General features: G+C 42.0%; 8 protein-coding genes across 20 annotated transcripts; 5 read left to right on the top strand and 3 right to left on the bottom strand.

Annotated features, from left to right (window-relative positions):
- Positions 1 to 742: 742 nt before the first annotated feature.
- Positions 743 to 7,722, top strand: LOC147940645 (protein PIN-LIKES 6-like). Its single transcript, XM_087461518.1, has 9 exons — positions 743 to 1,126; positions 1,275 to 1,354; positions 1,444 to 1,568; positions 1,669 to 1,790; positions 2,143 to 2,373; positions 6,660 to 6,734; positions 6,858 to 6,958; positions 7,042 to 7,094; positions 7,187 to 7,722. The coding sequence occupies exons 1-9, from the start codon at positions 932 to 934 to the stop codon at positions 7,495 to 7,497; spliced, it is 1,293 nt and encodes a 430-aa protein (XP_087317644.1). The 5' UTR covers positions 743 to 931; the 3' UTR covers positions 7,498 to 7,722.
- An 18-nt stretch (positions 7,723 to 7,740) lies between these two features.
- Positions 7,741 to 9,760, bottom strand: LOC147940644 (uncharacterized). The gene is made up of 2 exons (XM_087461516.1): positions 9,526 to 9,760; positions 7,741 to 9,386 (listed from the first exon to the last, which is right to left on the bottom strand). Exon 2 carries the CDS (start codon positions 9,365 to 9,367, stop codon positions 7,865 to 7,867), a length of 1,503 nt encoding a protein of 500 aa, XP_087317642.1. The 5' UTR covers positions 9,368 to 9,386; positions 9,526 to 9,760; the 3' UTR covers positions 7,741 to 7,864.
- Positions 9,761 to 10,285: 525 nt separating this feature from the next.
- Positions 10,286 to 12,498, top strand: LOC104709044 (uncharacterized). Of its 2 annotated transcripts, none has more exons than XM_010425717.3 (6): positions 10,286 to 10,783; positions 11,123 to 11,236; positions 11,319 to 11,444; positions 11,536 to 11,739; positions 11,815 to 11,982; positions 12,075 to 12,498. In XM_010425717.3, the coding sequence occupies exons 1-6, from the start codon at positions 10,628 to 10,630 to the stop codon at positions 12,378 to 12,380; spliced, it is 1,074 nt and encodes a 357-aa protein (XP_010424019.2). In that variant the 5' UTR covers positions 10,286 to 10,627; the 3' UTR covers positions 12,381 to 12,498. The 2 variants fall into 2 exon arrangements, with proteins under 2 accessions (XP_010424019.2, XP_019084618.2); XM_019229073.2 differs by having other exon boundaries at positions 10,439 to 10,748.
- Positions 12,468 to 15,268, bottom strand: LOC104709045 (uncharacterized). 2 transcript variants are annotated; one of them, XM_010425718.3, is made up of 9 exons: positions 14,885 to 15,268; positions 14,212 to 14,737; positions 14,016 to 14,092; positions 13,739 to 13,907; positions 13,504 to 13,592; positions 13,200 to 13,364; positions 13,034 to 13,111; positions 12,844 to 12,947; positions 12,468 to 12,764 (listed from the first exon to the last, which is right to left on the bottom strand). In XM_010425718.3, the coding sequence occupies exons 2-9, from the start codon at positions 14,729 to 14,731 to the stop codon at positions 12,659 to 12,661; spliced, it is 1,308 nt and encodes a 435-aa protein (XP_010424020.1). In that variant the 5' UTR covers positions 14,732 to 14,737; positions 14,885 to 15,268; the 3' UTR covers positions 12,468 to 12,658. The 2 variants fall into 2 exon arrangements, with proteins under 2 accessions (XP_010424020.1, XP_019084617.1); XM_019229072.2 differs by having other exon boundaries at positions 14,212 to 14,751; positions 14,885 to 15,242.
- A 143-nt stretch (positions 15,269 to 15,411) lies between these two features.
- LOC147940643 (putative LRR receptor-like serine/threonine-protein kinase At1g06840) lies at positions 15,412 to 20,918 on the top strand. Of its 8 annotated transcripts, XM_087461509.1 has the most exons (22): positions 15,510 to 15,651; positions 15,736 to 15,870; positions 16,131 to 16,238; positions 16,353 to 16,503; positions 16,690 to 16,761; positions 16,875 to 16,946; positions 17,052 to 17,195; positions 17,289 to 17,360; positions 17,449 to 17,520; positions 17,599 to 17,673; positions 17,767 to 17,835; positions 17,912 to 17,980; positions 18,082 to 18,153; positions 18,248 to 18,334; positions 18,424 to 18,492; positions 18,581 to 19,101; positions 19,190 to 19,348; positions 19,438 to 19,721; positions 19,804 to 19,855; positions 19,946 to 20,196; positions 20,284 to 20,765; positions 20,878 to 20,918. In XM_087461509.1, the coding sequence occupies exons 3-21, from the start codon at positions 16,136 to 16,138 to the stop codon at positions 20,749 to 20,751; spliced, it is 2,862 nt and encodes a 953-aa protein (XP_087317635.1). In that variant the 5' UTR covers positions 15,510 to 15,651; positions 15,736 to 15,870; positions 16,131 to 16,135; the 3' UTR covers positions 20,752 to 20,765; positions 20,878 to 20,918. The 8 variants fall into 8 exon arrangements, with proteins under 8 accessions (XP_087317634.1, XP_087317639.1, XP_087317637.1 ...); XM_087461508.1 differs by having other exon boundaries at positions 15,412 to 15,651; positions 15,736 to 15,897; positions 20,284 to 20,886; XM_087461513.1 differs by having other exon boundaries at positions 15,412 to 15,651; positions 15,736 to 15,897; positions 20,266 to 20,886.
- LOC104709041 (eukaryotic translation initiation factor 2 subunit beta) lies at positions 20,915 to 22,949 on the top strand. 2 transcript variants are annotated; one of them, XR_015563781.1, is made up of 9 exons: positions 20,915 to 21,054; positions 21,124 to 21,232; positions 21,344 to 21,408; positions 21,504 to 21,646; positions 21,748 to 21,890; positions 21,977 to 22,062; positions 22,150 to 22,260; positions 22,476 to 22,546; positions 22,647 to 22,949. XR_015563781.1 is itself a non-coding variant. In XM_087461520.1 (7 exons), exons 1-7 carry the CDS (start codon positions 20,986 to 20,988, stop codon positions 22,189 to 22,191), a joined length of 657 nt encoding a protein of 218 aa, XP_087317646.1. In that variant the 5' UTR covers positions 20,915 to 20,985; the 3' UTR covers positions 22,192 to 22,468. The 2 variants fall into 2 exon arrangements, 1 of the variants encoding a protein (XP_087317646.1); XM_087461520.1 differs by lacking the exons at positions 22,476 to 22,546; positions 22,647 to 22,949 and having other exon boundaries at positions 22,150 to 22,468.
- Positions 22,771 to 25,052, top strand: LOC104709043 (mannan endo-1,4-beta-mannosidase 6). Of its 3 annotated transcripts, none has more exons than XM_087461517.1 (5): positions 22,771 to 22,910; positions 23,214 to 23,493; positions 23,567 to 23,761; positions 23,845 to 24,179; positions 24,293 to 25,052. In XM_087461517.1, exons 2-5 carry the CDS (start codon positions 23,254 to 23,256, stop codon positions 24,729 to 24,731), a joined length of 1,209 nt encoding a protein of 402 aa, XP_087317643.1. In that variant the 5' UTR covers positions 22,771 to 22,910; positions 23,214 to 23,253; the 3' UTR covers positions 24,732 to 25,052. The 3 variants fall into 3 exon arrangements, with proteins under 3 accessions (XP_087317643.1, XP_010424015.3, XP_010424014.2); XM_010425713.3 differs by lacking the exon at positions 22,771 to 22,910 and adding an exon at positions 22,943 to 23,120; XM_010425712.3 differs by lacking the exon at positions 22,771 to 22,910 and adding an exon at positions 22,943 to 23,120 and having other exon boundaries at positions 24,278 to 24,828.
- On the bottom strand, positions 24,948 to 27,202 carry LOC104709037 (serine/threonine-protein kinase STN8, chloroplastic). The gene is made up of 4 exons (XM_010425707.3): positions 26,221 to 27,202; positions 25,967 to 26,140; positions 25,477 to 25,881; positions 24,948 to 25,387 (listed from the first exon to the last, which is right to left on the bottom strand). Exons 1-4 carry the CDS (start codon positions 26,764 to 26,766, stop codon positions 25,040 to 25,042), a joined length of 1,473 nt encoding a protein of 490 aa, XP_010424009.1. The 5' UTR covers positions 26,767 to 27,202; the 3' UTR covers positions 24,948 to 25,039.
- Between the last annotated feature and the right edge of the window lie 25 nt (positions 27,203 to 27,227).

Below are 27,227 nucleotides of genomic sequence, written 5' to 3'. Positions count from 1 at the left end.
CACATATATGCTCCCTGAATACATGTATGGGAGTTGTGAGCTGCTAGCTAGCTGTATAAATTTGAATCTACGTATATGATTAATTTATATACTTGCTAAAAACATCAATGATGGAAATTAGGAGCAAGAGATCAAATCTTATATTATATCTATAACTAGTAGTAGAGGGAGTTTTGGGAAGTGAGCCGGTAACGTAATTAATTAATAGGATTGAGAATGAGGTGGGATGGATGAACGAAGTGCTTGACAACAGCGACGATGGTGAGTCTTTCATCGAAATGCAAATCAACAAAGCAGCCACAGGATCGAGAATCTCTTCTTCTCCATCTCCCGGTTCAGATATATTCTACCCTATCTTAGGCAGATCAATCTTGTTGATAACTGATTTATTTTTAAATATATGGTACCATTGCTAGTAAATGATCAAGGAAATACAAAGTCTTTCATGATCCTCCCAACTTCCCAAGTCATGTTAAACTGAGTATTGAGGCAAAGCCAAAATAATAATTCATAATTTCATAGCTTAGATGATCAAATATTTTAAGAAGTGGTACACTTTTGTGGTGTTTGTAATTTGTAAACTTGGGAGTATTTTGACAAAATAAAAACTTATTAGTAACGAAAGCTAATATAACAGAAAAGAATAAACAAAAAAAGAAAAGGTGTGTGGGAAGAATAGTTGAAACGGGCTTTTTTTGGGCTTAGAAAAGGAAAGGAGTAAGAAGGAAGGCAAAGAGAAAGAAGTGCACGTGGCAATCACGAGAGAGAGAGAGAGAGATCGAAGTGTTTGTTTATATTTTATTCCTCAAATCAATCATCAGAGAGACTCTCTCTCTATAACTTCCTCTGTTTTATTCTCCCCCTCTCCTCCGGATTCCAACCCAAGTCCAACCCCTCAAAATTGCTGCCTTTGGCATTAGGAACTGTCAGAATGATAGCCCGGATCCTTGCCGCCTTGGCTGATTCCATGGAGATTCCCGCTGCTGCCGGTGAATCAGTGCTGGGTACAATCAAAATCGCGGTGATGCCAATTGCCAAGGTTTTTACCATGTGCTTCTTGGGTCTTCTAATGGCCTCCAAGTACGTTAACATCTTGCCTCCCTCTGGCCGTAAACTCTTGAACGGGGTAATTCTCTCTTCTCTCTCCCTTTTTTTTTTATTTTAATTTTTAATTTTTGTTCCTACAGTCACAGTACAACCCCTGCATCTTTGAACTTGTTTTATCAAAAAAAAAAAAAAAAAGCACACTTTGAAACTGTTTGTCCTGCATACAGTTAGTCTTCTCGCTTTTGCTTCCCTGCTTGATCTTCTCCCAGCTCGGACAAGCCGTCACTCTCCACAAAATGCTTCAGTGGTTTGTTTCCATCTTAGTCCCTTGTCTTCGATACACCATAATAGCTCTCCAATAACGCATCTTCTTTTCGGCTGCTCCATCTATACCAGGTGGTTCATTCCTGTGAACGTCGTTCTTGGCACCATCTCAGGCTCGATCATCGGTTTCATTGTTGCTACCATCATTCGTCCACCTTACCCTTACTTCAAATTCACTATCATACAAATTGGAGTTGGTTAGACCCCTTTTCCTAAGACTCTCTTGTCTGCTCTGACTGACACTAGTCTCACTTTTTGTGCCTTTTTTTTTTTATATTTGTTTTTTTTGTTTCTCAGGTAACATTGGCAATGTGCCTCTTGTTTTACTAGCGGCTCTATGTAGGGATACCTCCAACCCTTTCGGTGACTCGGAAAAATGTAGCATTGATGGCACTGCTTATATATCCTTTGGTCAATGGGTACCCTTTCTCTCTCTCTCTCTCTCTCTCTCTCTCTCTCTCTCTCTCTCTTTAAACTACGTACTATAGAATCAGAGCATCATTAGCTTCCCAAGTTTTCGTCTTTGCTGTCTCGCCCTTTACAGTGACACACTTTCTTGGCTTTCTGCCTTTTTTCTGTTTTGATGAAGAGGAGCTTGATATGTACTGTATGAGACATTGTAACTATTTTGTTTAGGATCCTTAGTTCCAGTCTACTGTGTGTCATCAGTGTCCATGGATTTAAATATTGTTTCTGTTCCCTCCTGCTAGTTTCCATGATGATTCTCTCTGAGAAACTTTGAATAACCGTGAGGTATAACTTGTATGTTAGGTTGGTGCCATCATTCTCTACACATATGTGTACCAGATGTTTGCTCCTCCTCCAGAAGGGTTTGATGCTGAAGAAGATAATCTTCCTTTGAAACACCTTCCAGTAGAAGCTGCTCCAGAGCAAGTCCCCTTGCTTATTCAAAATTCCCCCAAGGACATTTCGCCTGCTCAAGTTCTCCTGCCTGTACAGAGCACCGAACCTAGAGGAAGAGGGGATTTAAGGAAAAGCAAGGTGGAAATGCAGTTGTAGATTGATACAAAGTCGTGTTGGGATTTATGAGACAAAGCTCACAAGAGAGGGTAGACAAACACTTGGTGAATGAATCCCCCTTTACCCACAACAAACTAACTCATTCTCAAGGAGGAGGAGAGAACATCAACTTGTGATGAACTCCCCATAAACAAGCTAGATAGAACCCAAATACTAGAGAGTAAGCGGATCCTAACTAGGAGAAGCACTAGTTTGAGACTTATCCTCTTCTAGTATCACAACACTTAGAGTTTGTGTACTTAGGAGAAGGAGGATTAAGAATCAGTAATCTAGGCTAAGTAAAGCAGTAAATAAGAAGAGTTTAGGTGGGATTTAATAAGAGAATAGGCTGCCTTAAGGGCAGCCTCTAACCGCTAATCCTACACCACTCTACATTGTTGATAAGAACAAGAACAAGAGGTGTAGAGAGGGAATCGGTTTCTCTTATTGAATAATGTTGTGTTGTGTTACATATGAGAGAATTACAGCTTAATATAGAGAAAACAAAGGCATAGAGCCGTTAGGCACACAAGGGATTCAAAGGAGAGATGAAAGGGACAGCTCCTTGTCTTTGGTTGACTCGCTATGCTTCCCAACCAAAGCCACACGTGATTTCCTTCCCTTCCATGCCTTGTGACCGTTAGATCTCCTTCCCTTATGGCCATTGGATCCTTCTTCCCTTCCTTGTGAGATATTTCCTTCTTCTTGGGCTTCTTCTTCTTATAAGGCCTTTGTTCTTCTTATATTGCACTTATGGCCTTGCTGACCACTCTCCTTGCTCTCACGGCCCACATGGCCTTATTGGCCACTCTTATTGTGCTCACGGCCTTACTGGCCGCTCCCACACCACTCATGGCCTTACCGGCCACACTTCTTGTACTAGCAGCCTTACCGGCCACTCTCTTCTTCCTTGTGCAGCTCGGCCTCACCGGCCTCACTCTCTCTTCTCCTTCATATATACTAATACTCCCCCGCACGTTTGATCTGCAGGGCACCATGGGGACCAAAGATCAAGCGTGGACACGTGAGGACTACCTCATTAAAAACCTTAACAAAGAAAACCACTTGGGAGAAAACTTTGTTAAGTAAAAAGAGTGTAGTCTCCACGTTCCTTGATGTCGCAATGATCTTGGTTTGTCAAGAACCAGCTCTCTTCTCTTTAAGCCTTTGAACCGCTACACTTCCTTAGCCCTCCTTGCCTTTAGCACATTCCTTATGATCTCCATCCTTGTTCCTTTAGAATTACTTTGAGGCTCTCATAGTCTCCTTTACCCTTAAACAAGTGATAAAGAAGAAAAGAATAAGTGTTTGCTATGAGGAATATCAAAGAAAAATTCTAAAAGTGTGACAATTTAAGAAGAATCATATTAAAGACTAAAGACTAGTAATGAAGCTAAGGTAATGAATTTATGAATTAAAATAGAGAAGGGTTTAGAGCACAGCCTTTATGGTGTTTTGATGGATAGGAAGGAGAGGGTTGAACACTGATGCGGTTTGAAATTCCTCCTTGAGACCGCTTCTCTAACCATGGTTTTTAACCCGGTCAGTTTTATCGTCAGACTGACATATGCCCACTGAATCGGACATAACTTTCGAACGGCTGCTCGGATTGGTATGATTCCACTTCCACTGGCAAGATGACTCTGTGGTCTCGAACTTTAATGAAGAACGCGGAAGCCGAATCGCAGTGGAAGGGTTTCGTCCGAGTCGATCTTTGAGACGCTTCGGCTGAGCTTTAAGTAAAGACTTTTGCTTGTGGCCGAGCAGAATCTGTGAGGTACGGTCTGAAGTCACTTGATCTCCCCCGTAACCTTTACTTGATGATGGGCTGAAACCTCATCACCTCAGTTGAAGCCTTGTGCATCACCGTTCTTGTGCACATCCAATCAACAGTTGAAACCTTGTGCATCACCTTTCCTAAAGACCATTGTGCACATCCGATCAACAACTTGGCACTAACACACATGCTCTTGGACTGATTCATCACCTTCCACCAGCTTAACAAAGACTTGGTGGCCCTTGGTTCTAACTCCAGGCATTGTGCTGCGCTCTTACATGGCTATCTTGTAGCCTTCAACCTCGCCACTTCTTCTCCTTGAGATAGTGAGCGAGCTCCACACAATCTTCAATGCTGAAACTGAAACCAAAAATCAATGGAACAGATTCTAAACAAGAGATTGTTAGAGATTAGAGAATAGAGAATATAGAATATTACTGAAAATAAAATAGAATTTAGAGAATAAGTAACCAAGTATATAAAGTATAAGAGAGTATAAGAGAGAATATGGGCGATAGTATAAGGTGAGTGGAGAGTAGAATAGAGAATTTGCTCAAGAGTTCTTATGGACAGAGTTATACTCTGTTTTCTTGAGTTTGCAGAAGCTTTGACAGCCAAGAGCATCCAACATTCAACAAGACTTTGGTGCTTTAATGGCTGAAACACATGGACCGTTTGGAAAATTAATTTCTCCAACGGTTTGGACCTAACTCATGGTAGAATCACTTAAACAAAGTGTTCTCCAAGATCTTAAGGCTTTAGATCCACGAAAATAACATATAGAAGATGTTTTTCGTGGTCCCAAGCAAAGAAGAAACAACAAAAGCCTTTGGAACAACCTATTGTCCAACGGTTAAAAGAATGCATCTTTGAACAGCTTTAGTCTAGTTGACCAAGCGGACATGAGATGCGAAAATTAAGATCTCTCTCTTCTTCAAGCTTGAATCTGGACACACCATAGGGCCAGAAACAAAGCTTTCTCAACATTGAGAAGAAGAAGTAGCGATTTAGTAATTAAGCCTTTAAAGGAAATTTAACAAAAGCAAAATTAAACCTTTAGAGGAAAATTAACTAAATCCTAAGAGAGCTAAATCCTAAGAATTTCGTGGCTCATACAAGCACACAAAAACGTGAATCCTTACCAAGAACAAAACCGATTTGCTCCTTGGTTCATCACCACCTCATTTAAACCCAAGCTTTCACCAAATCGGTAAGCCTAAAGATGAGGTTTTAAAATCGATTTCTTTCACACACTTGGTCTACAAATTCTAACAAGACAAGAGACCAAGCTTACTCAACAATGAGCTGCTAGAGAATCGATTTAATCAACAAAAGCAAAATTAAAGCTTTAAAGAAACTAAGCTAAGCGATTTAACACCTAAGCAAAGTCTAAAACTTTAACTAAGCTAACTCCTAAGAAAACGACTTTGAGAATGAGTTTAAATCACCAAGAACAGAACCTGCTCTGATACCATGTTGGGATTTATGAGACAAAGCTCACAAGAGAGGGTAGACAAACACTTGGTGAATGAATCCCCCTTTACCCACAACAAACTAACTCATTCTCAAGGAGGAGGAGAGAACATCAACTTGTGATGAACTCCCCATAAACAAGCTAGATAGAACCCAAATACTAGAGAGTAAGCGGATCCTAACTAGGAGAAGCACTAGTTTGAGACTTATCCTCTTCTAGTATCACAACACTTAGAGTTTGTGTACTTAGGAGAAGGAGGATTAAGAATCAGTAATCTAGGCTAAGTAAAGCAGTAAATAAGAAGAGTTTAGGTGGGATTTGATAAGAGAATAGGCTGCCTTAAGGGCAGCCTCTAACCGCTAATCCTACACCACTCTACATTGTTGATAAGAACAAGAACAAGAGGTGTAGAGAGGGAATCGGTTTCTCTTATTGAATAATGTTGTGTTGTGTTACATATGAGAGAATTACAGCTTAATATAGAGAAAACAAAGGCATAGAGCCGTTAGGCACACAAGGGATTCAAAGGAGAGATGAAAGGGACAGCTCCTTGTCTTTGGTTGACTCGCTATGCTTCCCAACCAAAGCCACACGTGATTTCCTTCCCTTCCATGCCTTGTGACCGTTAGATCTCCTTCCCTTATGGCCATTGGATCCTTCTTCCCTTCCTTGTGAGATATTTCCTTCTTCTTGGGCTTCTTCTTCTTATAAGGCCTTTGTTCTTCTTATATTGCACTTATGGCCTTGCTGACCACTCTCCTTGCTCTCACGGCCCACATGGCCTTATTGGCCACTCTTATTGTGCTCACGGCCTTACTGGCCGCTCCCACACCACTCATGGCCTTACCGGCCACACTTCTTGTACTAGCAGCCTTACCGGCCACTCTCTTCTTCCTTGTGCAGCTCGGCCTCACCGGCCTCACTCTCTCTTCTCCTTCATATATACTAATAAGTCGGTCCTTATGATTTCTCTTTTTTTCTTTTTTTTTTTTTTTAATATTTTGCTCCGTGATGTAGATTACACAGATCTTTGTTTTCCTCTATGAGAAGTTGAAACTGAAGCAAATTGTCCAGCCTGCAATAGTTGCTTCGGTAAGTATCTCGCCTTTCAGTTCTCCTGTATTATCCGATGATCAAGAGATTCAAGACTCACAAGAGACCTTGCAGTTGCCTTTACCATGTTACTTAAAGTAGACGTGTTTGTGTTACCTTCAGATCCTTGCCATGATACTTGGTGCAATACCTTTCACGAAGAAGTTGATATTCACAAATGGTGCACCTCTTTTCTTCTTCACAGACAGCTGCATGATTCTTGGGTAAGCAGCACCCTCTTTATTTGTCTTCTGGCAAGCAGCTGGGATATAACGAGTTAATAACTGTAAAAACCTTTGGCTATCAGGGACGCCATGATACCGTGTATCTTACTGGCACTAGGGGGAAATCTCATTAACGGTAGGGTTGTGTGGTTGCTCTCTTTTCATACTGTCTTTGTTTTTAGCCCCATCCATCATATGGAACTTATTGATTCCTTGACTAAATTTTAGGACCAGGAAGTTCAAAACTTGGTTTCAAGACTACAGCGGCTATTATATTTGGACGGTTGGTGTTGGTGCCACCAGTAGGACTAGGAATAGTGACACTAGCAGACAAACTTGGATTCCTTCCTGCTGAGGACAAGATGTTCCGATTTGTGCTACTCCTTCAACACACAATGCCTACATCAGTGCTTTCAGGAGCTGTTGCGAACCTTAGAGGATGTGGAAGGGAGTCAGCTGCTGTGCTTTTCTGGGTTCACATTTTCGCCATCTTCTCAATGGCTGGATGGATGGTACTGTACATCAACATACTCTTCTGAATTCTTTCTGATTGACACATTGATCTGGCTACTATACAAGTCCAGGGGCGTCTCATATGTGCCTGAACCAATCCAAAGTTTTTTTTTTTCCTTTTCTTTTTGTCAGCATCCAAAGTTTTTTTATTTAATTCCTGTGTAAATGTAACTTTATAACTTCTATCAACTGATGCCTGATGGGACTCCCTTTTTTTCTCTGGATATATCAAATAATATTTATTTGAAACACACGACACACAGCACAACTTTGGTTAAACTTCAATTAAACTAACATGTGGAAACAATATAAGTCAATAAACAGCAGATAAAAAAACTCAAGTATCTTTTAGGGTCTGAGAGATTCTAGAGTTACAAGGGAACTGGGTATCAGTCAGAAAAACGGCAGCCATCTTCTGGTTCTGTTCCCCCTTTGGCTATGAGAGACTGCTATATCCCTCCTCTGTGGGTTGCTTAGCCACATTGCCAACACAACGCCAACCAGACCCACCACTGGTGCAGCAGCCAGGAACAGCCATCTTCCTCTGCTAACTCTGCTCACACCAGGCTCGCTCTCAACATATTCCTCTTCTCCCGCGTCTGTGCCAGCATCAGAGGAGGAGCTATCCTCGCTCACATCCAGTACATTCTGCCTTCCCTCCTCGTAATCTTTATCATCTGTTGGGAGCTCGTAACGGCAGAGCGGACAAGAGTTACGGGCATTCAACCAAGGTACGATACAATGAGCATGGTATAGATGTAGACACGGAAGCTGCGTGGTTTCATTGCCGAGGGTGAAAAGCTCTTTGCAGATAGCACAGACTAGTCCCTTCTTTACATGCTCCTCCCCAATGACAACCTTTGGAAGATTCCTGACGCAAGTCAGCGATGCAGGTGGTGCACCTCTTCTGGAATTGTCAGCGTCGGCAAGTTGCTCAAGCAGTTCCTCAAAGCCCCTCTCATCAAGATAATCATCAACATTTGCAGCATAAGGGGAGAACTCCATATCCTCCAAACCAGTGAAGATGTTGCGAGATAGCGCCTGCCTCCTCTCTATAATTCTTTGACGAAACCCTCTCTCCAATTCAGGTGAATCAAACCGAGTCATGGAGCTGTAGCTCTCACTTGGACTTGCCAAATAATTTTGATACCGTGTTCGGGCAACCCCAGATGGATCCGCTCCTTCGTCCCATTCCCTGTCGTCTTCGTCTGAGTTCCACTGGTTAAGACCAGCATGCATCGGGTCTATATCAGTGTCAACGTCAATGTCGCTCCTGTCGTCTGGGTGAACAAAGATTTCCGGATGCCTGTCCGTGGAAGCATCAGACTCCCCACCACCGTAAGCACTAAAAGAAATGGCATCATCCCTATTATCACCATGGGAGAACCTGTAGAGGCTAAAACTAGCGTTTGAATCGGTTTCGCCAAAGTTGCCAAAATCGTCACTTTCAGATTCTGAGAAAAGTGGCCGTCTTGTCGAACCGGTAGGAGTGGTATGGGAGCTAGTTCGCTGGTCATCACTAGCAAGAACAGTTGAAAGGCTTTGTCTTGCGATGCTTATCAAGTGTGTGAATTGTTGTTGGGTGGAAAGATCACCGACAGACTCAGAGCTGTCGTGCCTACTTCTACTTCTCCTTCTCATCATCCTCCTCCTTCTTCTTCTTCTAGTACTACTAGGAGTCTGCCTCCGGGCCAGGGGGGGAAGGGCAGGGGTGCCGAAATCTTCAAGCAACAAAAACTTACAGTCTACACATAAGCTAAAGATTTCAAGATCATCATCGGAAGCAGATTGAACAACTCTTCCGCATAGATTACACGCCGAAGATGGGATGGAGTTGCTATCCCTATCCATGGGGTGACCATCATCATCAGAAGATCTCTGAGGTTGTGATTCCATCAGATCCAAAGGCGGAGGTCTGAAAAGTGGGAGATAATATAATAAAATCATGACCCAAGCAGGGTGAGATCACACCATATGAATGAGCGGATACATACGCGCTATCTCCAATTGCTCTCTCGAAATTCAAAAAATAATTAAAAGAGAGAAATATTTACCGAAGAAAAACGCCAGGAGGATCTTCAAAAACACCTAGGAGGAAGTCTTCATCTCTCCCAAGCACACAAGGAATGGTTTCGATGCAACAACAACAACAAAAAAAAAAAAAAAAAAAAAAAAAGGCAGAAACAGGGCGTTGGTATTTTATGGCGGAAAAGGGGTCAACCGTCAACGACGACGGACGGATGGTGTTGTAAATTTCGCAGGGTAGAAGAAGACATACAACATCATATTTCTCCTTTTGTTTTTCTTTTTTTACGCTTTATCTAATAGACTCACTCCCTCTAAAGTCTCCGAGTCATGAAGAGGGTCTTGAAATAGTGCTAGTTTCCTAAGATTCTCTGTGAAATTGCCAAAAGCAGAAACTGATGAAAGAGGAAGGAGAACATATTTTGTCTTTCTAGTGTTCCAAAATCATACAAGTAAAAAAAACCATACAACATACATATAAAAGAGGAAGGAGCATGGACAGGATGGCCATCATATTCATACAGAACAGAGGTGAACTGCCTAGGTTAGAGAGTGTTCCAGTAAATCCATAACTTAATTAGGTGGATGTGTGTTGTTGATAAAATATTGATATATATATATTATTATAATAGTCAACGTACTAGTAAAGAAATGATTAAGCAGAGATTCCTCAAGTGGTAGAGAAATGTGTTGTGGGCGTCGGCAACTCATTGTATGATTTTTTACTCTCTAAATGAAAAGCAAAAAAAAAAAATATATAGAATGCGGATGAGTGCTACTGGAGTGGACAAGTTTTCTCTCATTGACAAGTTTTGAGATGGGGAATACGGATGGTGTAGATAGAACTGGATTTGGGAATGAAGATGAGATGTTCTCCATGGAAAATTTAGCTGGTCAGATTTAAAACTCACAAATCCTGTCGAGTTGTCCAACTTGGACATTAACAAAGAGACTAAATAAAATTATCATTGGCTTTCTTTCTTTCGAGCCTCGTGGGTCCGCATCCATCAATTTTGTCCTTGCACTTTTTTCGATTATACTAATATCAAAACGTCTCTCCTCTTTCTAAGCTGGTAATTTAACTTGTTTGAGAACTAACCGAACAAAAAAAAAAACAAGGGAACCTAACATATGGCGTACAGGAGAAGGCAGGGGATCGGAAATTTTGCCACTTTCAAGGAGGATCAGCTTCCACCGGAGAGCATCACCGCCGTCAAAGATAGATCACCGCCAGCTCGATCCTTCACAACGCGTGAGTCCCCTGCTTTTGACCAACCCAGATCTAAGGTTTCTCCTTTTTTGACCCTCAACTGATTGCTTTACGTTTCTGCGCGCGGTTACATAACACGATCCGCTCTTAGGATATCCAATCCATAGTGACTAACCTTTGACGACTTTTGACTCTGTTAAATGCTCTCAACTATCTGATCAGATTCAGCTCCAGATCGAATCTTGTTCGTTAAGTTTGGCTGTAATGCTTATATATATCCTAATGCTTTCAACCAACGTTGCATTAGCATTAGGAGTTGTGATTATTAATTATATAATCTGCGGATGATCATGATGATCTTTCTTCTCTCATTGATTTGATCCTATGTATATGTTTTCTGCGGATGTATACTGCAGAACTTTACGGCATACGCGACCGAGCCAAAGAGCTTGTGGGGAGTCATAGCCCACAAAGCAAAATCTGTGATTGAAGATGACAAATCTAGTGATACGACCTCAACAACTTCTCAGGTTTTTGTTTTTGCTGATTTCAAACTACATTCATGATCCATCCTCTCTGGTCATCATGGTTTTGGTCTTTTTGTTTCTCTAGTCCCGGTTTTCATACCTATCAGATGAAGGTTTCAAGAAAATGGATAATCCGAAGCTTCGGAGAGGGCTGGATAATCTCACATCTTCTCTTAATCAGATCGGTGACACTTTTGAGAAAGCCTTTGAGGTTTTTCCTACATCTCTGTCATCATTCCGGTGTTTCATTCTTCTTGGTTGATACTGCTTTATTTAGATCTGTTGTTCCTTGATATCTCTAGGAAGGCCGAACACTCGTTGAGAACAAAACAGCTGATATCATCCAGGAAACACGAAAACTTCAAACCAGACGAAGAGGAACTGTTGGTGAAGATGAGATTCAGAATCAATCTTACGGAGTAAGTTCCTCATGGAAAAAGTCTCCAGAGCAGCCAATGCAGTTAAATCATATGGAGCATGAAACTCAACTCAAGGCATCTCGCGATGTAAGCTCTACACTTTTGACTAGTTATTTGTAATAGCTCTGTTCCTTGATATATAGTGTCTTGTGTGAGCTGCAGGTGGCGATGGCCACCGCTGCTAAAGCAAAACTCCTCCTCCGTGAGCTGAAAACTATGAAAGCAGATCTTGCATTTGCGAAAGAGCGTTGCGCTCAGCTTGAAGAAGAGAACAAACACCTGAGGGAGAATCACCGTGAGAAAGGAAACAACCCTGCAGACGAAGATTTGGTAAACAAATAGTGTGACCTGACCTCTCTCATGTCCAAAACATTTGTGTGTTGCATTATTTCCATCTAACTAGTCTGGTGTGGATGTATCAGATTCGGCTCCAGCTGGAGAGCCTCCTGGCAGAGAAAGCACGGTTGGCTCATGAAAACTCGATTTATGCAAGGGAGAACCGGTTCTTGAGGGAGATAGTAGAATACCACCAGCTCACGATGCAGGACGTTGTGTACATAGACGAGGGCAGTGAAGAGGTGACATCTGTTTACCCTTTTGTATCAACCTCGATGACTTCTTCACCTGCGGCTGAGGGCACACAGTCTCCGAGTCGAGAGATGATTAAAGAGATTATCGTAGTCGCTGAAGAAAGCAGTATGTGTCCAAGTGTGGTTTCAGCTTCTTAAATTCATTGATATTGAAATTATTCTTTATTTGTTTTTGTCGTGCTTGTGCATTCACGATGATATCAGACTATTTTTTGCTACGTAATATATAAAAGGTGATTTCATTCATATTAACAAATGACATTGTATGAACATCTTCCAAGGCATCATCAGTGGTGTCTTTCGTTCACAGCTTGAATGGCATTGTATAGAAATACTCTCTAAGAAAACTATCGAGTGAGCAAATGAGTCTTGATGGTATTTTTTTTTACTTTGGACTCCTCGTGAATGTGTTCTAATCAGAAAATCTGGAAGAAGAGGCTGGTGGATCCATCACCGAATGATTTTAAATCTGCTGGTTTGACCAAGGCCCTGCACAGAGGACACGTCCTCTCTCTCTCAAACCTGCCCAGTCATAATCACATTCGTTCAACATCCAGAATCATACACAAAAGACAAATTACTATTTGCAAAAACACCTCACCACTCTGAAACGCAATCTTCGCAAAACAAGTGTTTGCAACGAAGAAGAATTGGGGTGTGCATCTTTTCCTGGCAGATGGCACACAGGTCGCCTGCCGCATTTACCTGCACACATTAGAAAGACACTTCATGTGGGCTTAAACCCTTAAGAGGCATAAGCTAGATTTGAATCTGCAAGAATTAATTTGTACCTGCTCTGTAGTTGCATACGATCCGTAGTGCACCTCTTTACGAGACAAAGCCTTCAATGCCGTAAAGAAGGATTGAACCTGAATTTCATTCCCAATTTCCCCTCTCAGCTTCCACAAATAAAAAGAAAAAAGAAAAGAGTAAAAAATTATAGAAAAAGAAACCTACCTTCTCAACTACTGAAGTGAGCTTGAAAGTAAGGTACAATCCCGTCATAAGAGAGGAGAAGAGGCTTCCATAATCCTTGTTCAAGAAGAAACGGTACCATACAGGGGTAGGCAGTAAAGAGCGATACAGAAGCATCAAATATTCAACCAAAGTTAGCAATTGGCCCTGCATAGAAAATGAATAACCAAATTATGTATCGCTTGCCAAAGGTATGTCACAGACGCATAGCGAGGCAGGCCAGGTTAAACTGTATATATAGGTAAAGGAGAGAATATATCTATATATATTTTTTTCCCTACATCACCTGTTTACGATAATTTCGACCCCTACTGTTCTTGTAGTACATCAAGAGAAAACACTTGAAAATCATAGAGGCTTGCCGGACAAGTGTATCTGAGGAATATAGGCACAAGAAAAAGTCACTAAATGATCCAACAGGATGCTACAATGAATCATATAGGGAATAATGCATGAATAAGAGAAGTGTAAACGAGACTCATTAAGGAAAGGGAAACAATAAAGCAGAGAAAGGAACAGACCATTCACCACTATGATAAAAATGGCATGCCAGAAAGGTGGTATGGATTTTGGAGGCAGCATGATTAAGGGATACAAGAGGTCATCCTTCCGAAACCACCAATAAACACCAACAACATGGGCCGAAAACGCTACAGAGATTCCAATTAATGCCGAAATATGCCTCTCGCCCTGTAATTAATAAATATATATAAGAGACGTGCTTGAGGCTTAGACTAAGCAATAGTGTGAAATTTGGAATTGGAAAAGAAATAAAGTAAAATGCAAAAACTCAAAAACCTTCAACGCAGTTTGCTTCTTGAGAATATCATTAGACTTGAACATGACAGCAGCAATCCAAATAGCAACAAAGAAGCCTGAGAGAGATAGCAGGAAAAGTAAAAGAGACAGTGAGAGAGATGGAAACAACAAGAACAAGTGGCGATGATGAGAAAAAGAGACACAAAGGGATAGAGGATAGGAGAGATATTAATACCCTGCAAATGCTGGCGGATAAAAACAACCAACAGAAGCAAAGAAAAGGGAAGAATTTGCTCAATCCAGCGAGCAGCCTGCTGAATATCATATCTTTGGTAAGGAGAATCCCGGGTTGCGGCGTCTCCAGGGGCAGATTCGGGCTGAGAGGCACCACCTTGAGGAGGAGGAGCAGCCAAGGGATCAACCTGAGAAGAAGCAGAACCCAAAGCTTCAGACTGTCCAGCAGCGGAATCCCTAATAAGAGCATTGTTGTTATCAGTTTGAGCAGCATCGTGCTCGGCGTTGCCAATGATCCTAATGGCAACCTCCCCAGAGGAGATACCTGCTGCTGCAGAATCATCAGGAACGAGCGTTTCAGCCTCATGACTAGGAGGAAGACTTGGCCTTGTTCGAAAGAGACCCGAATACTCTAACAAGGTTGAGATGGGGGCCTGGATGATGTTAGAAGCAGAGAGGATGGAGTTTCTACGGGGAGAAGAACCCCTGAAGGAGTCATGATTGGAGCCGGGCGTTTCCATCAAGGCCTGAAAAGAAAACCCTAAAGAAATCAATCGATCGAAGGTGATTAAACAAACAGTGGTAGAAATCGTGAAAACGCGTTTACATAGATAAAGCAACGACGAGTCTAGAGGAAAATAATTATATAAATTAAAAGATAGGAATAAAGCTACCTGCAACGGAGGAGGAGGAGGAGGATGGGAAAAAACAGAGGAAATCAAATCGTATTTAGCTCATACATATATATCATCGTGTACGAGGAAACCCTAAAGATTAATTGGATAAGAGGGGAATAGTAGGCGATCGCTTTGACTAGAGACGAAAACGAAACCAAAAGAAAAAAAGGGGGTTCAAGTAAACGGAGGCCCAGAGGAAGAAGACAACGGAGATCCGGCTAGCTGCTGCGGAGACGAGAGAGAGAGAGAACTGATGATGATGAGAATCGTCTGTGTGAATCAACGGTTGAGATTTGTTTTTATTTTTCCAAGTACTGTAGGACGAATTGTTGTTGTTGTTGTTGTAGTATTGTGAATCCAATCCCAAAGGTTGACTTACTTAATTAAGGGAGCGACAGACTGCTTTAATAATCCATTTCTATATGGGCTTTTTTTTTAATGCAAGCCTACTTAATAACTCATGGGCCTATAGCCTAAATGGGCAAAAAATATATATGTTTGTGTAAAAAATAGATGGACTGAGAAGAAAGGAGGAGTTGACCATTAATATGACAACAATGAGAAGAAAAAGGACCCACAAAGAGCGCGTCTCTCTTTGTCTCTCTCTGGGGGGGGGGGGGGGGGGGGGGGGGGGGGTCGGTCACTTTCAAAACGCCGTCTATGTTAGGTTGGGTTGGGTTTTGCCGATCGATTGTAATGGCTTTCTTATTTTTGTCAAAAAAAAAGCTCACGCACGAGGCACGATTGTGCTCCTGGACGAGCAGGTAGAGTCAACCCAGTTTACATTCTTTTTTTTACCACTTGGGCGTTGTAAAGGTTTATGCTTTTCTGATTTTTTTAAATGGCAGACAAGTCCAGATCATCATCAAACCAAAGAACCCCCCATCATCAAGGTCATTTCTTCTCTCGCTCGATTAATTTCCCGACGATGATTAGTGCCCTTTGATTTGATCTGCATTGTCGTCTGCATATATTGACTTTGGGTATGTATAGCTGATCCAAACAGTGAGGTCATCATCTTTCTTGGCTTTGAGCTCTTGAATGCTTGGATTTGAATTTTAGTTCTTGTGTCTATTTCTGTCATAAATACGAGCACCTTGTGCAGCTGCTGTTGGATTTGACTTAATTGCTCATATCTTATACCCCCTCGCATATTGATTTCTTTCATCTTCCTAGAAACCAACACTGCTTTAATCTTTATACATCTATATTTCTGCTTCTTACGCTGTCACGTTTTCTTAAGGTATCATGATGTTGCCTCAAAGCGTCTATCTACATGCGCTCCTTGTTGCGTCTTGTTGTGTTCTCCTCCTTCTTCTTGCCGATGCACTAAGAACACACCCTTCTGAAGGTGACTACAGTTTTAATCTTCTTCTTCTTCTTATCTTTGTTTCTGAGAACGATACTGCTCCCCAAAATTCCATCTTCTCTTACCTGATTTTCAACTATCTTTTTCCGTTCACAGTCACTGCTTTACGATCAGTTAAGAGAAGTTTAATTGACCCTAAAGACAATTTGAGAAATTGGAACAGAGGAGACCCTTGCAGATCAAATTGGACAGGAGTTATCTGCTTTAATGAGATTGGTACTGACGACTACCTGCATGTCCGAGAACTGTATGACTTGGTCCTTTTTCTTTTTCTTTTTCCGTATGTGTCTTCTTGCTTTCCTTGTTAGTCTGCTGGAGTTAACAGGCTTAACTTTTGGGAGAAGCTGGCTCCCTTGTCTTTTTTTGTTCTCTCTCTCTCTCTCCAAACCATTGTTTGCATGACTGTGATGTCCTTTCTTTTGTTGTCAAGCAGCCTGTTGATGAATATGAACCTCTCTGGAAGTTTGTCACCAGAGCTCCAAAAATTAGTTCATCTTGAAATATTGTAAGTTTCAAGATGTTAAGCTTTGCAAAGTGTGCATACGGGAACGCCTTATATTTTGGTTACACCAATTTCTACTGACTGTAAAATTATTCTTTCATGTTGAATCTATGAAGAGATTTCATGTGGAACAATTTAAGTGGTTCAATTCCGAAGGAAATAGGACAGATATCATCCCTGGTACTCTTGTAAGTTGGAACTACCTGATAAATAAGCATTGCTCTAGATGGAACACTTTTGATAAGCACATGTGTTCACCTTGTTTATCTTCTGATTCTGTAACATGTTTTCAGGCTGCTGAATGGAAACAAACTTTCAGGGTCTTTACCAAGCGAACTCGGTTATCTTCCGAACTTGAACAGGTTCCAGATAGATGAGAATAACATCACAGGACCAATACCAAAGTCCTTTTCCAACTTGAAAAAAGTGAAACATCTGTGAGTCTGAACATCAAGCCAGACACTGATGTCAACCTTAGATGCAGGTTTTCCAGTAGCATCTCATAATATTTTTCTTTTGGCCTTGTACAGTCACTTCAACAATAATTCGTTGAGCGGACAGATTCCACTTGAGCTTTCCAATCTTACTAACATCTTTCATGTGTGAGTCATTGCCACAATGTTGCCAGTGTTTCCATAATTTTGTGACATTATGATGCTAAAGCCTTAAAGGGTCAAACTAAATTTACAGGCTGCTAGACAACAATAATTTATCTGGAAATCTTCCACCACAACTCTCTGCATTGCCAAACCTGCAAATCCTGTATGTTTCTCTATTATGTGTGTTTACCTCGTTCTAAAAGTAATTCGTTAAATTTATGGTTATTATCCTCCGCTGCAGGCAACTGGATAATAACAACTTCAGTGGATCTGATATCCCAGCTTCCTATGGAAACTTTTCAAGTATTCTGAAGCTGTACGTTTTGGGCCACTGTAATCTTAAGTCCTTGTTTCACTTCAAAGATATAGAGAGAGCTTATTATGTTCGTTCGTCTTTTTGCACTTTCAGGAGTCTTAGAAATTGTAGTTTGAAAGGGGCACTTCCTGATTTTAGCAGGATACGTCATCTCAAATACTTGTAAGTTATGATCAATCTCAATGCATGGATTCTCTTTCCAATGTTGTGAATGTGTTTGTGCTTCTTGTTCACACAGGGACCTGAGCTGGAATGAGCTCACTGGACCTATACCTTCTTCTAATCTTTCTAAGGATGTGACAACCATGTATGCTCTATACAGTTGTTAATTCAATTTCTTTTTTCAGATTTTCAATTTTGTTTCCACGTATACCTTACTGCTTTGAGTATTATACTGGTTAATTACAGTGATTTATCAAACAACATACTTAACGGATCCATCCCACAGAGCTTCTCAGATCTCCCTTTGCTTCAGATGCTGTGAGTTACTATATTTGTGTTACGCTATATCCAAAGTGAATAAGCTTGTGAGTAGCAATACTGACTTCGCAAATAAAAATGTCATCTTCTGCAGGTTGCTGAAGAACAATGTGTTATCTGGATCTGTCCCTGATTCCCTTTGGACGAATATCTCATTATTGAAAAAAGCTAGACTTCTACTGTAAAATCATTGTTTCCCTACTTCACTTGCATTCAGTAGCAATTCATCAACTTCTCTAATTTTCCTGTTTTTCTCTCGTTTCCCTTCAGTGATCTTAGGAATAATTCTCTGTCACGAGTGCAAGGAGATCTAACTCTTCCACAAAATATCACTTTAAGGTGCGTCTTCTTAGTCGTATTAGTACTTCAGGTTTTTTTTATGTTCATGTCTTGAATGCTTATTACAGGGAGTTTAATTAATTTACAGGCTTGATGGTAACCCGATCTGCAAAAATGGAAGCATATCAAATGCAAACCTTTTTTGTGAGTCCAAAGGAAAAGAGTGGACATCATTACCAACCAACTCAACTAATTCTGCGCTGGACTGTCCTCCACTAGCCTGTCCGACTCCTGACTTCTACGAATACAGCCCAGCATCCCCGTTACGATGCTTTTGCGCAGCGCCTCTCAGAATTGGATATCGTCTCAAAAGTCCTAGCTTCTCATACTTCCCTCCATATATTGATCAATTTGACGAGTATGTTGCTGATTTCCTTCAGATGGAACCATATCAACTCTGGATCGACTCATATCAATGGGAGAAAGGGCCTCGTTTGAGGATGTATCTAAAACTTTTCCCGAAAGTTAATGAAACCTATACAAGAACGTTTAACAGCAGTGAAGTTCTCAGAATCCGGGACATATTCGCTTCATGGAGATTTCCTGGTAGCGACTTATTCGGCCCGTACGAACTGCTCAACTTCACTCTGCAGGGGCCTTATTCATATGGTGCGCGTCTTTAACCTAATAAGTGTTTATTTAACACAAGCAGATCGATATTGACTGCTAAGTGGAAGTCTTCTTTTTATCTCCTCAGTTAACTTCAACAGTGAAAGGAAAGGCGTCAGCTGGGGACGATTAGCAGCAATAACTGCAGGGGCTGTAGTTACTGCTGTTGCGATATCTGCCGTGGTTGCAGCCTTGTTGCTTAGAAGATACAGCAAACACGAGCGAGAGATATCTAGAAGACGGTCTTGTAAGTTCAATCGAATCTTCCATTCCGAATCTATCCCACTTAGAGATATAGAACCAACTTTAACTGAATCTGTTATATATATTTGTCAGCCTCGAAGGCTTCCTTGATGAATTCTGGGATAAGAGGCTTCAGTTTCAAAGAACTAGCAGAGGCCACCGACGATTTTAGCAGCTCAACTTTGGTTGGACGCGGAGGCTATGGAAAGGTTTACAGAGGTGTGCTATCTGACAAAACGGTTGCTGCAGTAAAGCGAGCAGATGAGGGTTCTTTGCAAGGTGAAAAGGAGTTCTTGAATGAAATAGAATTGCTCTCGAGGTTGCATCATCGGAATCTAGTGTCACTGATCGGTTATTGTGACGAAGAAGGCGAGCAGGTACTCTCTTGTACCCAGTAGAGCCGCCTGAATAGATATTTTTGTAATATAATTGCTTATGATGAAGTTACTGAATGTGCAGATGCTGGTGTACGAATTTATGCCAAATGGCACCCTGCGCGACTGGCTGTCTGGTAGAAAGTCACTAAGATTTATGGGGGCGCTTTTTTGGATGTGTGTCATTTAGGTTTTCTTTAACTGATAGAAAATATTTGGTGATGCAGCTAAGGGGAAGGAGTCATTGAGCTTTGGGATGAGGATTCGTGTTGCGTTGGGGGCAGCCAAAGGCATTCTCTACCTTCACACAGAAGCCAACCCGCCAGTGTTCCACCGAGACATCAAAGCCAGTAACATCCTCCTTGACCCTAACTTCAATGCCAAAGTTGCGGACTTTGGACTGTCTCGACTTGCTCCTGTGTTGGAAGACGAAGAGGATGTGCCTAAACACGTCTCAACCGTTGTCCGTGGGACTCCAGTGAGTCATCAAAAATGAATAATGTGAAAAATCTATATTTTGGCACAACATATAATCCCATATGCTTAGTTTATTTGAATGTTGCAGGGGTACCTGGATCCGGAATATTTCCTGACACACAAGCTGACGGACAAGAGCGATGTTTACAGCATTGGAGTTGTGTTCTTGGAGCTGCTGACTGGTATGCACGCCATATCCCATGGCAAAAATATCGTGCGAGAGGTGAAGACAGCGGATCAGAGGGATATGATGGTATCGCTGATAGACAAGAGAATGGAGCCGTGGTCGATAGAAAGTGTTGAAAAGTTTGCGGCTTTGGCACTAAGGTGTAGCCACGACTCACCGGAGATGAGGCCGGGTATGGCGGAGGTAGTGAAAGAGCTGGAGGCACTGCTCCAAGAAGCCCCGGATAAGGAGGCAAGAATGGAAATGGCATCGTCTTCGTCAGTGCTCTCAACATCGTCGTCGAATGTGACCAGAGACCTTTACGAATCGTCGAGCCTATTAGGAAGCGATCTCAGCAGCGGCTTTGTTCCCAGCATCGCTCCTCGCTGACTACAACTATCTCTGTACAAAAAACATTTACTCCTTTTTGACTCAACTCAACCTTTTTGAACCAATTTAGTTACCTTCTAAGAACATTGTAATAAATCCAATATATCCTTATTTATTTGTTGACAGAAAAATAAAGCCTGAAGGCCCAATACGGGCCCAATGACAAACCCTCGTTCATATTTAACTTAGCTCCGATCCGATCATCGTTGAAACTAGTCCGACCCGCCGGTGACGATGGATTTACAGCAAAAGCAGCGGTGCTGGAAACTTGAAGCCGAGGTTTTAGATAGCGATTCTTCATGGGTATGCTTCTCCATCCCTTATATCACCGTTTCTCCGGGTTCCAATTTGCTAAAGCTTATGCTGATGTAGATCAGTGGATTTGACCCTTCCAAGAAGAAGAAGAAGAAGAAGAAGAAGAAGAGCAAGCCTCTGGTACGCGAAGGCAACATCTTGTTGCAGGAAGGAGGACACTTTTTGGGTAAGTAATTAGGTTTCCAAAGGAAGATAATCAATTAATTAATTAATCGAACTCATATCTATAATGGTGTCTGAAGCTACTAACTATACTATTTATTGATGTTGTCAACAGAGGATAATGCACCACACAGTCAATCTTGCCAGAACTTTGATGAGCCAGATTATGGCTACAAGGAGGTAGTCTTTATTTATGCTATTGGTGTATTTTTTTTTTTTTTTTCTCTTCTGTGGTTCTTGACTATGACCCGAGCTGCTTTTTCTATGCTCCGCAGCTCTTGCGTAGGGCGTTTGATAGGCTTCGTGATGACGATCTTGAGGCTTCTACAGAAAGGCCAAGAACAGTAATGATGCCTCCTCATCTCCTTGCACAAGGGACGGTAACAGTTTGTTTAAACTTTGCTGATCTCTGCAGAACGTACGACTTGTTCTATATTTCGTTATTGATCTTTCCTTTTAACTCTACTTGTTGAGTCGACTGATGTATCACTCTTTCTTTACTATACCTTCCTTGTTCAGGATGCATAGGAAGCCAGATCATGTTATGAAATTCTTGCTTCTCCAAATGGATACAAAAGGATTGTTGAACAAACAGCAACGGCTAGAGATGAAGGGTTTAGTGTCTCATAGGGATTTTCAAGCTGTGTTACGGAGATACATTGGTAAATTCCATAACTAGTCTTCCGTATTTATATGTTTTTTTTTTCTAGCAATGGGAGTCTTGTGTGATATGTACTCATTGTCTTAGATGCGTTCGTAATCTGCATCTGCTGCAAAAGTCCTGACACAGCTCTCGGGGAATATAATGGTCTCTTCACTCTCAGATGTGAGATGGTAAGTAGAATCATCTCTGCAACATTCAGATCAGGGGAAAGATGATAAGATAAAATGATACAGATATTTTGGCTCTGTTTTGTGCAGTGTGGTTTAGCAGCATTGATCAATGTACCAAGTCCCCTTTAACTAACTCATCAAGATATGGAACTTATAGAGCCACCTGCTGGGCAAGGTTTCGCTGTAAGGAGGATTATAGTGAGTTCTTGTATATGCAACCTCTTCTGACTTTGTTAGTCAGATGTACAATCTTGAACCAGTCCAGAAGATGTTTTTCTTTACAATACTAATTAAACTTGAACCAGAAGATGTTTTCCTGAGAGATATAGGGCTGAGCTAAAACTCTGGAAATCATTTCTGAGATGTTGTTTTTAGTGTATGCCTAATGGAAGTTCGTTAATGTTAATGATCAGTTGCTGAGGCAGCACGCAAACGGTGCAAATTTGCTGAGAGTAACGTGTCTTTTCTATGCACGTAATGTAAGGTAATGCAAAAACACGAGTTTCCTTAATTTTATTTCCGGCAATTGAGCTGTGACGGTAAAGAGGAGTTAGATCACATTGTGCATTTTCGTGCTCAACCAGAAATCCTGAGAAAAAACGAAAAGAAACAAAACAAAAAAAGGATGACTCATCAGTCACTTCTCTATGAATTGACTTTAAAAGATGGGTGGGTTGGTCCGAAGCTTGCACGGAAAAATTGAAATGGACATGTCAGCTAACGCTAGTGGGTGCGCTTCGAATCTTAGCTTGGCAGTGACAGATTACTTTGGAACTGTCTCACGTATCAGTCCTCTGATTGATATCTCTCCAACATGTGCTGAAACCTAGGACCCATTCTCTTGCCTTGTAAGTTAAAGTTTTGGATTATAAAAAATTGAGTCCATCTTTTGTTGGCTTTGAATATATATACTTCAAAATGCATCCAAATGAGGATGAATCTGTTCTCATCCATAAACCTGCAAAAATGAAGGACCGACTAGGATTCAGAATCGTGCTCTGTTTCATAATTCTAACACAAAACAGAGCTCTCGCAGACTTTGACAGCGAGTCCCATGAGTACTAACAACATTACACGATCATTCAAAAAATTAGTCTCGGAATTAATTTACCTGTAGGGAAGAATGACAAAGTTGAGGGTGATTTTTGCAGGTTTAACTCAGAAGAATCAGTAGGAGAAGAAGAGTGGGAGATGGTTGAGAGGAAAGGGATGCAATTTACCCAAAATGGACAACCATTCTACGTGAATGGCTTCAACACATACTGGATGATGGTTCTTGCAGCTGACAATTCCACGAGAGGCAAAGTGACGGAAGTGTTCCAACAAGCCTCCGCAGTTGGAATGACGGTAGGCAGGACATGGGCTTTCAATGACGGCCAATGGAGAGCTCTCCAAAAATCTCCCTCTGTTTACGATGAAGAGGTCTTCAAGGTATATATCTCTACATCTAAAGCTTCTACCTTCAACACTTTTTTTCTATTTCAAGGTTTGAGCAATTGGGCAGGCCCTGGATTTCGTGGTGAGCGAGGCCAGAAAGTACAAGATCAGACTTATACTGTCATTGGTCAACAACTGGGACGCATATGGCGGCAAAGCTCAGTATGTTAAATGGGGGAACGCCTCCGGCCTTAATCTCACCTCTGATGACGACTTCTTCACCAACCCCACTCTCAGAAACTTCTACCAGTCTCATGTCCGGGTGATTATTCTGTCCATCTCACTGCTTATTTATCCGAAAAGCACCTCTTTTTGTTTTGTAACTTGAATGTGGTTGCGTTGCAGACGGTGCTGAATAGAGTGAACACCTACACAAACATAACTTACAAGAACGACCCCACAATCTTCGCCTGGGAACTCATGAATGAGCCTCGCTGCCCCTCTGATCCCTCCGGTGACAAACTCCAATCCTGGATACAAGAAATGGCGGCTTTTGTGAAAAGCATAGACGCTAAACATTTGGTGGAGATCGGACTTGAAGGCTTTTATGGTCCCTCTGCCCCTGCGAGAACCAGATACAATCCCAACTCCTACGCTGCACAAGTCGGAACTGACTTCATCAGAAATAATCAGGCTCTTGGCGTCGATTTTGCTACGGTTCACGTTTATCCAGATACCTGGTAAGTTTCGATGCAATACTCCCAAGAAACAGACACTGCCCTGAATCTGAAAACAGACAAGAGCTAAAACGGAGTATGTAAATGATTGCTAACTGTAGGATATCTCCCTGTAGGATATCTCCGGCAGTATCAAACTCTTTCTTGGAATTCACTAGCTCTTGGATGCAATCTCATGTGGAGGACGCAGAGATGTACTTGGGAATGCCGGTTCTGTTCACAGAGTTTGGTGTGTCCGCACATGACCCTGGTTTCAACACATCTTTCCGTGACATGATGTTGAATACGGTGTACAAGATGACCCTCAACTCAACAAGGAAAGGAGGGGCTGGTGCTGGAAGTCTAGTGTGGCAGGTCTTCCCTCAGGGAGCAGAGTTCATGGATGACGGCTACGCAGTTTACCTCACAAGAGCGCACACCGCTTCAAAGATCATATCTCTGCAGTCGAAGCGACTCGCCATCTTCAACTCCTTGTGTAGCTGGAGATGCAAGTGGGGATGCAAGAAAAAGAATCACACTGCTCTAGATGCCCTCCTCTCGCACGACGAGCTTTAAGTATCACAACCTTTTGTGAATCACAAGAATACAATGATAAGTGTATACAGGTGTTTAATATTATTTATATATGTGAATCAAGATGAGTGTTTAAACTTACCTTGGAGGGAGATTCCAGACGAGTATATACCTCTGCAGGCTATGATTTAAGACCTGATGATGACGGCTGATATGCAAAACCGCTCAGGCATAACAAAACTCGTTGGATTGTGAATCAAGAAGGAAGCAGAAATATATATATGTATTTAACGAACAGAGTTGTGTTGTTATTGTGTACATTTACATGATAAGAATTAAAAAAAGCAGAGTCACTTGCTGAAACTGAGCTTTGAAAGAACAGCGGCAGCTTGATCACCACCCAACAAAAAATAAGGGTGTCTGAGAGCAGCAGCAGCTGAAAGGCGTCCGCGTCTCAGAGAACCTCTCTCGGAAATGAGTTTAGTGACGAGGTCCCACCCTCTGCCGGAGTCGAGATCGAGTATGCTCAAGTCTGGCCTCGTCCGAGTTCTGTCCCGCCATCTATTAAGATCGTATTCAACAGACTTGATCTCCGAATTGAAATTCTTAAGACCAGCAGTAGATCTTAAGGTCGGAACCGCCATTTGCAGAAGCACTATCCCAGCAGAATACATATCAAAAAGATCCGGACTATTCAACTGTAAGAAACAGCACTCCAAAAATATCAGACAGAGACTCAAGTGAAGTAAAGAAGGCATACAAGAGAAGAAAGAAAGAAGAAAACGACCTGCCAGAGAATCGGGGAAAGCAAAGCGGCTATAGGCTCGGGAGGAGGAGTAGGCGTTTCCTCAGGGAGGACATAGAGCTCAGGAGGACAGTAGTCGGGATCGAGCAATGTGCGGTCGGGGATGTAATTCTTGCCAATGCGAAGATCAGCAGCAGCACCAAAGTCGATGAGCTTAATCTGGCCCTTCTTTGTAACCACCAAGTTGGCAGGCTTAACGTCCCGGTGAACAATGCCCGTACCATGGATTTTCCTGAGAGATGTAATGATCTGGCGCATGATCTGCTTAATGATCAATGCACGACGTTTCACAGACTCGACGCCTTGGAGAACGCGGCCAAACATGATGGACTCCAGATTGGAAGGGAAGCTCCGATCTTTCATGTAATCAGCGAGGTCACGGTCTCCCTGTTGAAAGAAGACATTCTCATCAAACCAGCAGAGCGGAGATATAATTAAATAGATATATTAATTAAGGGGTAAAGAAGAGCACCTCGAACCTCCAGACAAGCCATTTGCCGCCTTTGGTAAACATGGTGTTGGTCTTGTCTGCGACAAAGCTTCCGAGAAACTCAGCGCAGGTCTCAGGAGCCGCCCTTGAGAGTCTGTAGTTGAACCACTCTTCGTAGTCGCCGAATTCCTCCGCACCTCGTACTCCTAGCTTCACCTGCATTATTTACTGATGATGAGTCTTTCATTTTACTTGTATCAGTTCAGGTCAAGGGGTATGTACGTATGTAGACATACCTTCTTGAGAATGACTCTCTGCTTGAATTCTCCGGTAAAGTCCATAGCTTTAGCTCGAGCTTTGCTAACCCTGACGTCATCATTATTAACAGTAGAGTTCTTGGGGAGCAGGACGCCGGCATAAACCACGCCGAAAGAGCCTTCGCCGAGTTTCTCAGTGACCAAGAAATCGGACCTCTTCAACCTCCTAGTCCCAAAAAGAGTGTCGAGGCCAAGCTGGAGGGGAGCGAGAAGGTAGGCGTCAATGGCGCCGATGAGAACGCCGGGCCTGGCCGTGAGGTAAAACCAGACAAGTCCGGCGGAAACAAAGAATCCCCATTTCTGGGAATCCGAAAAGGAATTCTGAAATTCAAGGACAGCAGGGAGATGAGATAGAGAATCAAGAGGAATGTCCTGAGGAGAGAAACTGCATCGCATCATCATGCAACTCCGGCGGCTGAGGAGGAAAAGGCTGTTTTGGGATGAAAAGGGAGAGTGCGTTGTGGAGAAGCCGCAAGAGTGAAATGCTACGGCGGCGGTGGTGGCGGGAGAGAGAAGAGAGGCCATCTTATCTTCTCTTCTCTCAGCTCTGTTTTTGGTTGGCTGGCTGGCTGGTCCTCTTCATTTATTTATGTCCAAAGAGGGTCTCTCTCTCGACAATGATGATGAGGGAGGGACATCTTCTTCTTCGTGTCCAAAGAAAGACTCAAGTGGCCCAATTCGATATGTCCGAGTTGCATGATTGATTCTTCCATTGCGGTCTCCTTACAGTTGGACTTTTTCTCTTGTTGATCTGGAAGAGGCCCATTCTTCTTTCACGCGAGATTAAATTAGAAGACCAAATTTATTCTGCTAATTTGCACAGGCCCATTTTCACTTACTAGTATTATTTTCTATTCCGTTTTGTTTTTGTCGGCAACTAATTGTTTAACCAACAACAACAACAACAAGGCAGGCGGAATTCTCTCTCGCATATTTACGACTAAATTTGATATAATTCTTTCTTTTAGATCTCTCTATTGGTAGAT

The sequence above is a fragment of the Camelina sativa genome, chromosome 8 (assembly GCF_030686135.1).
Source record: "Camelina sativa cultivar CO46 ecotype springtype chromosome 8, ASM3068613v1".
Classification (NCBI taxonomy): Eukaryota; Viridiplantae; Streptophyta; class Magnoliopsida; order Brassicales; family Brassicaceae; genus Camelina; species Camelina sativa.
The sequence above is the reverse complement of the archived record's forward strand: the minus strand, read 5'-3'. Positions and strand labels throughout refer to the sequence as shown.